The sequence below is a fragment of the Muscardinus avellanarius genome (assembly GCF_963383645.1).
Source record: "Muscardinus avellanarius genome assembly, chromosome: 5".
NCBI classification, from domain to species: Eukaryota; Metazoa; Chordata; class Mammalia; order Rodentia; family Gliridae; genus Muscardinus; species Muscardinus avellanarius.
This window is the reverse complement of record NC_137790.1, coordinates 70904779-70917438: the sequence shown is the minus strand read 5'-3', so window position 1 is coordinate 70917438 and position 12660 is coordinate 70904779. Positions and strand designations below refer to the sequence as shown.

The 12660-nt window shown below is 31.6% G+C and overlaps 1 protein-coding gene across 4 annotated transcripts in view; it reads right to left on the bottom strand.

Annotated features, from left to right (window-relative positions):
* Positions 1-12660, bottom strand: part of STXBP5L (syntaxin binding protein 5L) — a gene marked incomplete at both ends in the record, with an annotated part of 294065 nt that overhangs the window by 140975 nt on the left and 140430 nt on the right. For all 4 annotated transcript variants that reach the window (XM_080695519.1, XM_080695521.1, XM_080695520.1 and 1 more), the window contains 2 exons: positions 7039-7117; positions 11964-12087. In XM_080695519.1, coding sequence (XP_080551645.1) covers positions 7039-7117; positions 11964-12087 — 203 coding nt within the window. The remainder of the gene's footprint in view (positions 1-7038; positions 7118-11963; positions 12088-12660) is intronic.

The following is a 12660-nucleotide window of genomic DNA, read 5'->3' as shown; positions in this document are numbered from 1 at the left end:
TATGACTACAATGCACAAATAAAAAAATTTAAAAATATGCACTGTAAAATTTATTTACAAAAGATTAGTATGTGTAGGCATACAATGTATCTTTTCTACATTCTGCCCTTATAATAATAATTCTTATAATATGTATTTAGTTTTCATTCTATATTCCAGTTGTTAATGAATTTATTCAAATTTATCCTAAGAATAATTATGATTTCTTTTAGATTCTAGATACTTGAATCATCTTTATTTCTTACCTAAATAAATACATGGTCTAACATCCGAATAGCCTTTAATATTCTAGTTTTTCGATTGTTTCTATGTTGTTGAAATAACAAAGAACCTGTGCTTGAAGTATATAGCACATAATAATCAAATATTGATTGTGCTTTATTTTGACATAATAAATTGTGGCATGTTTTGCTGTGTCAACATCTTTCAGTACTCTGGACGTCAGTGCTCCTCTACTTGTTAGCCGACTTGTGCTTTAAGCTCTAGAGGTGAGTTCAAATAAAAAAGCTATCACAAAAAAATAGATACAATGTACTAATGTATATAAGTGGGATGATAGTAATTATGACCAATAATATTAAACCACATTTTAAATCTGAAGAACTGCTTCTATATATGGACAGATTATGAATTACTAAAACAAATATTTAAGAATAGTGAAATAATCTAATAAATCTTCAAGAATAGTGTACTACCATGCCTCTAATGATGATCATAATAGTGATTACTATTTATTAAGAAAACCATCATGTACCCCATCAAACTATAGACAGTATATGTCTCATACATTATTTCCTTTAATCCTCATGAGCATCATAGTGAGATAAATATTGCTAGTGAGAAACTAATGGTTTAGAGCTAATTATTATTTTAAGGTCACATAGCTCTTTCCATACTACTGATCTTAATCACTATTTTATACAGCCTTTACTTGAGTTCTTAGTTCCTAAAGGACCTTCTATTCATTTTCATCTCTTCTACCTTTTGTCTGGGACCATCCTATTAGCTTTTAAGTCCCATTTCAGATATCATTTTTTCCCAAGCATTTCCAGAATTTCCCTTACAGTTCTCCTCCCTATGTCCTTAAGGCCTTTTTTTCCTGTGCTCCCATGGCATATCTCTATAAAACTATCTCACATGTTATGTTATATTAAATCCACTAGTTTATGACTTTGCCCCATTACTAGAATATAGCAAGTTCCAAAGCAGCCAGTAATTTTATTTCAGTATACCAATAAATTATGCATGTAGTAATGATTTAATGTTACTTTAAATGAATTAAGCTGAATATTGTTGAGCACATCATAGGAAAACATTTTAATAGGGTTTTGAAGCAATAATATAGATATCATAAAGTCCATAGATCATATACTTTATAATGTAAAATCCTCTCAGGCCCTCACATAAACCAATTTATTCACATTTTATAAACTTGGCTTTAATATTTTTAGTCTATAAAAACTCAGATAATAGATACCATGTTGTAAAAAATAGGAAGTCTGCATAATTTAATATTGAAAGAGAAAGCAAAACTTTAAGAAAATACACAAGTGGAAAGGAAAAACAACATAAAATCATAAGCTATTGGGAATAGTTAATATGGTCTCCCACACCTCAGTAATCTGTGCAATATAACACCATATAACAAGTGAAATATGAATAATATTGAACCTGATACATCAAACAAAATTTAAATTACAAAGCTATTTTAAGACTACCGGAATAGGAGACTTTCCCAAGATGAAAAAATAGAGGCAACCAACACTTGCCTATGTGTCCATGAGAAAGAAAACAACTGGAACATAGCTTCTCATTGAGATGGGGACCATGAGAGAACATTACAATTTAAGAGTGGACAGACAGTCTTGAAGAGATGTGGAGATGCTGGATAGAGGAATAGAAAATGAGAATGCCACTTTACCTGATTTCATAGAAACTTGGCAAAGGGAGGATAGTAACCCTGTGGTGCAGGTAGAATAGAAAGAGGGAGGTTCCTATTGTACCACTGACATGGGATTCAGCAATCCAAAGAAATAACCAAACAATATTCCTAAGATTCACATAGTGAACTGACTTTGGAGTTCTCTGCAGTTTTTAGCATATGTTCATAGTGCTAAAACTGGGAGATATCTTCAGAAGTGCCCTATTATCCAAGCTTATTACTTTTAGAATTAGTGTATTTTTAGAATTAGAAGGTATTTCAGAGCCAGGCGCATACTTGTAATCCCAGTGCTTGGGAGGCTGAGACAGGAGGATCACACAGGTTTGAAGCCAGCCTCAGCTACTTAGTGAGGCTCTCAGCAACTTAGTGAGACCCTGTTTCCAAATAAAGTATAAAAATACGTCTGGGAGTATAGCTCGGAGGTAGAAAAGCCTCTGGGTTCCACCCCCAGTACCACCAAAAAAAAAAAAAAAAAAAAAGAATTAGAAGGTATTTCAGAATGGATGGTTTGCCAGGCCAGGTATTGGAGTCTAGATGAATAAGCAGTTGTTTGTGTCAGTGCATAGGAACCAGGACTAGGAATATCAGAACCTTAGAGAACCCATGCCATGGCCCCCAGCATAGATCTTTGAGACTCCATAGCTTCTTTCTACGATTAAAAAAAAAAGAAGAAGAAGAATATTAAAAGCTTCAGGAAGCCGGGCATGGTGCACATTTGTAATCCCAGCATTAGGGAGGCTGAGACTGGAGGATCTGGTTCGCGGACAGCCTCAGCTACTACTTAGTGAGGCACTTTGCAACTCAGCAAGACCCTGTTTCAAAATAAAGAATAAGAAGCTGGGGGGTGTAGCTCAGAGGCAGAATACCCCTGGGGTTTTATCCCTAGTACCTAAAAAAAAAAAAAAAAGCTTCAGGAGAAAAATGCCATGATGAATTAAAAAGCAAAATCATTACAATAACAGAGTTCTCAGAAGAAGAATTTCTAAAGGCCAAAAGAGAGCACAGAATAATATATTTCAATTCCAGAAAGAAAATAAAAGCCAACCTAGATTTCTCTATGCCTAGCATTGTTATTTTTCAGAGTCAAAGAAAAACTGAAAACCTTCCAACATAAGAATAAACTAAGGCAAGTTATGACTACTATACAAGCATTACGTACAATACTTAAGGGAATCTGACACTCAGAAGAAGAAGACAAGTAAACACCATTATGAGAACATGGAAAAGAAGATAAGCAAATGAGAGTCAGGAAAGAATCAAACATCATTAATACAAAGGCCATCAAACTCCTAGGAAGAACAAGAGAGGAAAAATGACCATAACATTAAAAACCAGAAGATTAACAAAATGAGAGGAACAACAGCATACCATTCTATAATAACTATGAATGCAAATGGTCTTCTTTCCCATGGTGTTTACCTTTCTTCTGAGTGTCAAATTCTTATAAGTATTGTAAGTAATGTTGGTATAGTAGTCATGACTACTACAGGTTGTTTTCTGATCATATCTATATGGGGCTCTAAATTCCATTCTAAATTGATGGTCTTTTTATTAATAATGTTTGATTCTTGATTCTCATTAGCTTAATTTTCTAATTAAAAGTTGTACAATGGATGAATAAATCTAAAAACATGACACTCTCCATATTATTATTATTATTTTGGTGGTACTGGAGTTCCTGGAAACCTTTCTACCTTCGGGCTACACTCCCAGACCTGATTTTATACTTTTTTTTATTTAGAAACATCACTCTTAATATTCTTATTCCATATAGTTCTTGAAATTTATCAAGAGTGATTAGGCAAGAAAGAGAAATAAAATTATACAAACAGGAAAGAAGGAACTCATATCATGCAAGCTTAATGATATGATTCTATACCTAAAAAAACTCTAAGGTCTTGGTAGAACTGATAAACAAATTCAATAAAGTAGCAGGATACAAAATCAACATAAAAATAAAATATTAGTTTCTCTATACATCAATAACAAACTCATTAAGACAGAAATCAAGAAAGCAATCCCACTCAAAATAGCCTAAAAATTTCTAAAATACCTAGGAACAAATAAGCCTAACTAAAGGATGGAAGACTCTTATGATAAAAAGTATAAAAGACTGAAGAAATTAACTAAAAAATGCCTTACACAATGGAAAGACTCCCATGTTCATGGTTTTGGAAAGCTAATATTAAAATGGCCATCCTACCCTAAGAAATCAATAGGTGCAATGCAATCTTCATAAAAAATAACAATGGAATTCCTCACAGAAATAGAAAAACATGCTAAAATTCCCAGGGAAACAAAAGACCCTGGCAAGCCATAACAATCCTAAGCAAAAACAGCAATGCTGAGGGCATAATAATACCTGACATTAAAGTGTCATTGGAATAAAACAGCATGGTACTGCCATAAAACAGACACATAGATTAATGAAATAAAATAAAAGATCCAGAAATGAACTCACACATCTACAGCCAAAGGATTCTACAAAAGGTTCCAAAAATATAAAAGGAGAATGGAAAGTCTCAACACATGTTCTGGGGAAAGTAGATATCTACATGTGGAATATTGAAACTTGACTTTTATCTCTCACCCTATACAAAAATCCACTAAATGGATCAAATGGACCAAACACATTAATGTAAGAACTGACACTTTGAAGCTACTAGAAGAAAACCTAAGAAAAAAACATCAAGATATTGGCACAGGGCAATATTTTCCTGAATAGAGCTCAGGAAATAAATACAAGAGTTAACAAATGAGATTGCACTAAATTAAAGAGCTTCTGCATGGGACATGTAACAATCTACAGAATAAAGAGATAACCTACAGAGCAGAAGAAAATCTTTGCCAACTATTCATCTGGTAGAGGATTAACATTCAGACTATTATAAGGAACTAAAAAGTTTTAAAGCAAAAGAACAAAAAATTCAATCACAACTTTATCAAATGGTCTAAATACATATTTGTCAATAGAAGAACAAATGTCTAATAAATACATACCATCATGGAAATATAAATTTAAAGTACACTGAGATTCCATCTCACTCCAATCAGAATGGCTATTATAAAAAACACAGCAAAAAATAACAAATGCTGGTAAGGATGTGAGAAAAAATGAATAAGAGTATCAAATTAGTAGAGTCAATGGGGAAAAAAGAAATGGAGATTCCTCAAAAATAAAAATAGAATTACTACATGATCCAGCTATACTACACTTCTGGGTATTAATCCAAAGAAATGAAGTTAGAATATCAAGGAGATACCTGCCTACCCATGTTTATTGTAGTGCTATTCACATTAGCCAAAATATGGAATTAGCCTAGGTACTTATCAATAGATAAATGGATAAAGATAATATGGTATATATACATAGAGGAATGTTATTCAATAATAAAAAAATTAAATCATATCACTTTCAGGAAAATGGATGGAACTAGAGAACATCATGTTAAGCAAAATAAGTTAGACATAGAAAACAAATATTCCACATTTTCTCTTCTATGTAAAAAATTTTAAAAATGTTTTGGAAGTTGAAAAGGCACTCTTAAGGGAAGGGGACTAGTAAAGAGGGGAGAGAAATTAGGGCAAGTGAGAGTTGACATGATCAAAGTATAAAATGTGCATGTATGGAAATTTCAGAGTGAAACATTTATTAAAATGTTAATGATAATAAATATAAAAATTAAAACAAAAAGAACATATGTAACATTTTTATTTCTATCTGTAGTGATTAAATTTTAAATATTTTAATACTTTAATAAAAATGGTCCCTGTTTCCAGGTAATGCACAGCAAAATTAGGTTAAAGAAAGACTTATACATATACTTAAAACATATGTTTTTAAATGATCATGATTTGCTGGGTGTGGTGGCTCATGTTTGTAATCAACATTTGGGAGGCTGAGACCAGAAGATTGCAGTTCGCGGACAGCCTCAGCTACTTAGTGAGGCCCTCCGCAACTTAGTGAGACCCTGTTTCAAAAAAAATAAAAATAAAAAATAGGACAGGGAATATAACTTGGAGGTCAAATGCCTCTGGGTTCCATCCCAGAACCACAAACAAACAAACAAAAAAATAAAAATAAAAATAAAAATAAAATGATCATGATTTTATTTTATATGAGTAGGTATAAATAAATGCCAAATATCTATAATATCTATGATATTTATTATGCTATTCTGTGAAGAAAAATTCTAATATGATTATATGACTAATATAAAGTAGGGTTCTCCAATTTACAGTTAAAATAATACTTAGGCAATGATAAAAATGGTAATTTTGGGAGAGAGTATTGCCAATAATAATTATTGCAAGTAAAAGAAACATTGTTGAAGTAAATGATATGACTGCTATAAATATAAAATAAAATTTTATCAAATATTCTTTTTTTTTGGTGGTAATGGGGGTGGAACCCAGAGGCTTTCTACTTCCGGGCTATACTCCCAGACCCATTTTATATTTTATTTGGAAACAGGGTCTCACTAAGTTGCTGAGAGCCTCACTAAGTAACTGAGGCTGGCTTCGAACCTGTGTGATCATCCTGTCTCAGCCTCCCAAGCGCGGGGATTACAAGTATGCGCCACCACACCCAGTTTATTAAATATTCTTATATCTTCTATATCTTAAAACAGCACTGTTCCACTATGCCAATACACATAGCTTTATCTTTCCCTCTAAATATAATCTTTCTGATTTTAGAATGTAGAATCCTAAAATAAAGATTTGGTTAATTTTTCAATTCTTCATAAGCAATAACTGTAGGTGCATAGCTTCTGCTAAGTAAATGGTATTGTGTGCCATATACATGAACAAAAGTCCTCAGTTGTTAAAATTAATGAATAAAATCCTCATTTAAATATTCATAAAAATTTAAATATAACTAATAATTGTTATTTGAAATATTCATATTAATGATCATTATAACTGTGCCTAAGTCACAAAATCTATTATTATTAATGTAAAAAATAGCCAGTTAATAATGTATAATTAAACATAACATTAAAAAGTAACATTTTTATTGACATTAAAAATGGTCTGCCTTTCTTGTCTCTGTTCCTTACACATATTCCCTTATTCCCCAAAGCAAAATTATATACCTGTTTCTGCAGGTCTTGTATTCTACCTTAAGAATTGGTTTACAAGATTCAGATTTTCTTCCTTCTCTTTGATTTTTGCCTAAAGAAAGAAAAATATTTTATTAAATATAAATTATACTCATCAATGAGAATTTTTTTTTGGTGGTGCTGGGGTTTCTGGAAACCCTTCCAGGCTACACTCCCAGACCCACTTTATATCTTCTTATGGTTGACTAGTGCTTCATTGTGCATATATACTAAATTTTCTTTATCCATTCATACACAGATTGACACTTGGATTGATTCCATAGCTTTACTACTATGAATAGTGCTAAAATAAATATAATAATACAACTATCTCTTTAAGAGACTGATTTTATTTCCTTTGAATATATACCCAGAAATAAGATGACTGGATCATATGATAGGCCCATTATTAGTTTTCTGATAAGCTGCCATACTGTTCACCACAAAGGCTATATACTAATTTATATTCCTACTAACAGTTTATAAGCGTTCCTCCTTTTTTTATATCCTCTCAAGCATTCTTTATTTTTATTTTGTTTTTAGACACTTTGATTGGGGTGAGATATTACATCATGTGGCTTTCACGTACATTTCTCCTATGTTAGTAATATAGAACATTTTTAATATACCCACAGTCCATTTATATTTCTTCTGTTAAGAAATGTCAATTCAGATCCCTTAGACATTTTTTAAAAGTAAATTTTTGGGTTGAGGTTTGTGAATTTCAGATATATTCTATATATCAATTCCTTCTCAAATTAATAGTTTGCAAAGATTTTCCTTTATTTTGTATGTTGTCTCTTCAACTCTTGTTTATAGCTTACCTCACTATATAATAGCTTCTTAATTTGATACAATCCTATTTTTCTCATTTCTCTATTTTTGCTTTTGTTGCCCATATGTATTTTTTGGGTCTTATTTTTTAAAATCATTACTTTTATTGATGTCCTGAAGTGTTTTCTATTTTCTTCAAGTAGTTTCATAGCTTTAGTTGTTACATTTAGCTCTTTGATTTGTATGAGTTGATTTTTGTATGATGATCAATATACAAAATAGGGATCAAGTTTCATTCTTTTATATATGGATATCCCATTTCCTTAGCACCATTTATTGAAGAGGCTGTCCTTTGTCCATTACTTTTTGGCACTTTTGTTGGATCAGTTTACTGTAGGTACATGGGTTTATTTATGGGAGCTCTGCATTCTGTTCTACTGGTCAATGTATCAGTTTTTGTGACAGTACCATGCTGTCTTGGTTACTTTAGCTCTATAGTATATCTTGAGATCAGATATTAGGATGGCTCCACTTCAGCTCACTTTGCTCAAGATTGCTTTAGCTACATTGGGTCTTTTGTGCTTCTGAATGGTTTTAGATTGTTTTTCTTAGTTCTTTAAAGAAGTGTGGCTGGTGTGATGGTGCACACATGTAATCCCAGTAATTGGGAGGCTGAGACAGGAGGATCGTGGTTTGGGGACTGTCTCAGCTACATAGTGAGGCCCTCTGCAACTCAGTGAGATCCTGTTTCAAAATAAAATATATATAAAAAATAAGGCTGGAGGTGTAGCTCAGAGGTAGAATGCACCTGGGTTCCATCCCCAGTATCACATACATACACAAAAGAATGTCTTTAGGATTTTGGTGGGATTATATTGAATCTATAAATCATGTTGTGTAGAATGGACATTTTATCATTTTATTAATATTACTTCAGTTCATGAATATAGGAGGTCTTTCCATTTGTGTATGAATCTTTTAAAATTTTATTTAAAATGATTTGCAGAAATCATTCATTTCTGTATTAAAACTATTCCTAGGTATTTTATGGGGTATTTTTGTAGCTAGTAGGAATAAATATTTTTTCTAAAAAAAAAGTTTTAATGTGAAGAACCCCATACATTCACCATTTTACTTATTTTGAAAAGAATTGTTCAGGATATTAACTCTCCAAACTGCCTATAATTGACAATTACTTGTTATTTAAATAATTTGCCTATTTTTGTACTTGGGAGGCTAAAACAGGGAGATTATAAGTTTACAGACAGCTTCAGCAACATAGAAAGACCCTGTTTCCAAACAAAATATATAAAAGGGCTGGAGTATAGGTCAGAGGTAGACTCTCCCTGGGTTCAATCTCCAGTACCATAGAAAGTATATGATGATGATAATGATGATGATGATGATGATGATGATGATGATGATAATGATATGCCTATTTTCCAGTTTTTTGTCACATTTTGCCACTTATTAGTTCATCTAATAAAAAGATTATTATTTTCTTTGGGAACAAACTGAATTTATTAAGAATTAACATCTTTATAATAGTGAATCTACTATGTATACAGAGGGCTTTTTATTTATTCAAAATTTTTATATGTCCCTTAATAGAAATGATACTTCATACTTACTTTAAAGGTTACTCCCAGGTATTTTTATGGGTGATGCTATTTAAAACTATCATGATATTATTTATTCATCCTTTAGGTTTTGTTTTTATGTACAAGATAGCTTCTGTTATATGTAAATACTTTACTAATTAGTATTTTATTTTTACTTGTGCAATTATACTATCAAAAAGCAACTATACTTTTGAATCATCTCCATTTTTATTTATTTATTGGTGGTACTAGGGGTGGAACCCAGAGGCTTTGTACCTCCCAGACCTATTTTCTATTTTATTTGGAAACAGGGTCTCACTAAGTTGCTGAGAGCCTCACTAAGTAGCTGAGGCTGGCTTCAAACCTGTGTGATCCTCCTGCCTCAGCCTCTCAAGTGCTGGGATTACAAGCGTGTGCCACCATGCCCAGCTTGAATCATCTACATTTTTAAATATCCTATGTCAATTCCAAATCTAATCACATTGGCTAGTATTTTCAAGAAAATGTTAAATAAAAATAGCTATTGTGGATATTCCTTTCCTGTTTCTGAGCAACAATCTCAATTTATTTATACTGGATTAGATTTAATGTCGTATATGTAGAAATGAGGTATATGTTTGTATGTCTTTGTGTGTGTTTGTGTATATGTGTGTGTCTTTATTTGAGGACACTATGATTGCACAATACATATTTAAAACTATTACAAGTTACTATGAAAAAAAATTTATATTTTCAGCAAGCAGCTACAAAAGAGATACCATCCTGCTAATTTCTTGATAGTAAGAACTTAAATATCAAATAAAATAGATGATAATCCAGCTTCAATTATTATCTTCCCTTTTGCCCACCATTGTCTATCAATCTGAACTTTAAACAAAGTATAGCTTTTCGAAATAGAAAAATTTGATTTCAAGAAAAATAATGAAGTACTTTTACCTACAATTTTCCAGTTTAGGAGACACCTAGCTACTGCTAAGAAGGAGGAGTACAACAAAAATTTATTCTATAGTATATATAACATCTATATTATGTAAGATAAAAACCAAAACTATAAAATATATGAAGAAGCAGGGAAATGTGAACTATACAAAAAGGTAATGTTTGAATTTTCAAAAAGGGTAGTTATTCTGACCAAATTTAATGCTTAAAGAAAATGTTATAATATATGAAAAAAATGAAATCTTAGCAGAGAAACAGAAAATATAAAAATTATCAGATGAAAAAAATTTCTGAAATAAAAAACTTTGAAATAAATATTTTTAGGCTCAATAGTAAAGCAAACATATCAGGGGAAATTTGCAATCAAGTTGATAACAAGCAAATAGAAATTACCAAATCTAAAATTTAGAGGGAAAAAGTTTGACATAAACACAGTCCTAGACATATGCATGACAATACCAAAAGTTCTAACAGATAGCTGACTTGTATCTCAGAAAGAGATAAAATAAAGCAGACAAATATATTTGAAGAAATGGCTGAACAATTTCTAATTTTGTGGAAGATACAAATTTATACAAATTTATGGGTTTATGAACCTCAGTAGAACCCTAAACAGAGCAAACTTGAACAAACCAATCTTAGGCCTGCCACAATTAAATTGCTAAAAAGAAAAGATATAAAGATTATTTGAAAGCAACCAGAAGAAAAAAGGGCACAAATAACGAGGAAGTAAAATTCAAATCACTGAAGATTTCTCATTCAGAAAATATGGATTAAAGTGTTCATCACTTTAGGAAATATTAATAAATAATAAGTAGATTACTTATTACAGAAACATACCACTATTTTCTGTGATATTACAAATGTTCAGAAATGTGTTTAACTATTAGATTTTGACCCCTTGATGCTTACAAATATGTGAAGTAAACATGGAACTGTGATCATCTCCACTGTTATCTCAAATAATTTGGTCATTGAAATTATCAATACTCACACATTTGAAATTTTCAATCTATTAAAGTACACAAATCCAACATAAATATTCACTTAGCTATGAATATTGAATATTGAAATATTCATTTCAATATAAAAGATAAGAAGATGAAGCCCATAATTAAAACCACAGTCCTCCTAATTTAATGGAACTAAATGCCAGAAATAGAAATGAGTAGAATAATTAATAAAAACAATATACAACAAAGTAGTATAGAAATTAGGTCTGAAAGACAGATGAATATGCCATTTTCTCACTTGCTTCTCAATCCTTGAAAGCCAAACTAATTTCCTATATTACCTCTCTCCTATACATACATATATAGTACATATATACATATATATACATGTTAATCAAATAATACATTATTAAAATTTTAGTTTGGATAGTCTTTATATAAATATAGCTTATAAATCAGGAAGGTGGGTTGGAAGTAGACACTGAAGGTTGGAGGCATAATATGGGGATCTACAGGAAGTTTAAAGAGGTATTTTGAACTAGAAACAATGTCCTATTGCCTTTTTTAATAAGCACACCAACATTACCATTTATACATCAAATAGAGGTACTATATCTTTGTTGCTTATTTCTTTTAAAGACATACTCCTTACCATGTGGAATTGTGGTCTGGAAAGGGCGACTTGGACTTTTCAGGTTCCATAAAGTCAAGCTGCCATCTGAATGACTGCACATGAACTGTTTGCCCTCATGATGCCAATCAATTGAATGAATAGCCTAATAAAATAACAAAAACAAGAAGGGGAAAGTATGTTATATCATTCTTTTAAAATATATTTTTGTTGTTGCACTGTAGTCTCATATCACAATGTAGTTAAGAATGATAGGTACATACAGGCACACAGCAGTTGATGAACTTCCCCCTGGCTTCCTTCCCTTCCCAATACATAATACTACCTGATACTGAGATTGGCATTAATAATTTCACATAAATACATAACATTATTGGAAGTGTTTCCTTAATTCCCTCCTCTACCAACATCACCCTCCCCTAGGTCCCCCTACATTGCTCCAGTGGGGTTTCTCCTTCTTAATCTAGAATCCCTTTTGTATCCCAATTACTCCCCAACTTCCACATAGAGAGAAAATATTTGACCCTTCACTTTCTGACTGGTTAATCTCACTTAACATAATATTCCCCACGTCCATCCATTTTCCTGAAAATGACATAATTTTGTTCTACTTTTTGCTGAGTAAAATTCTATCGTGTGTATATTCCACAATTTTGAAATTCATGCATCTGTTGATGATCACATAGATTGGTTCCATGAGTTGGCTATGATGAATTGT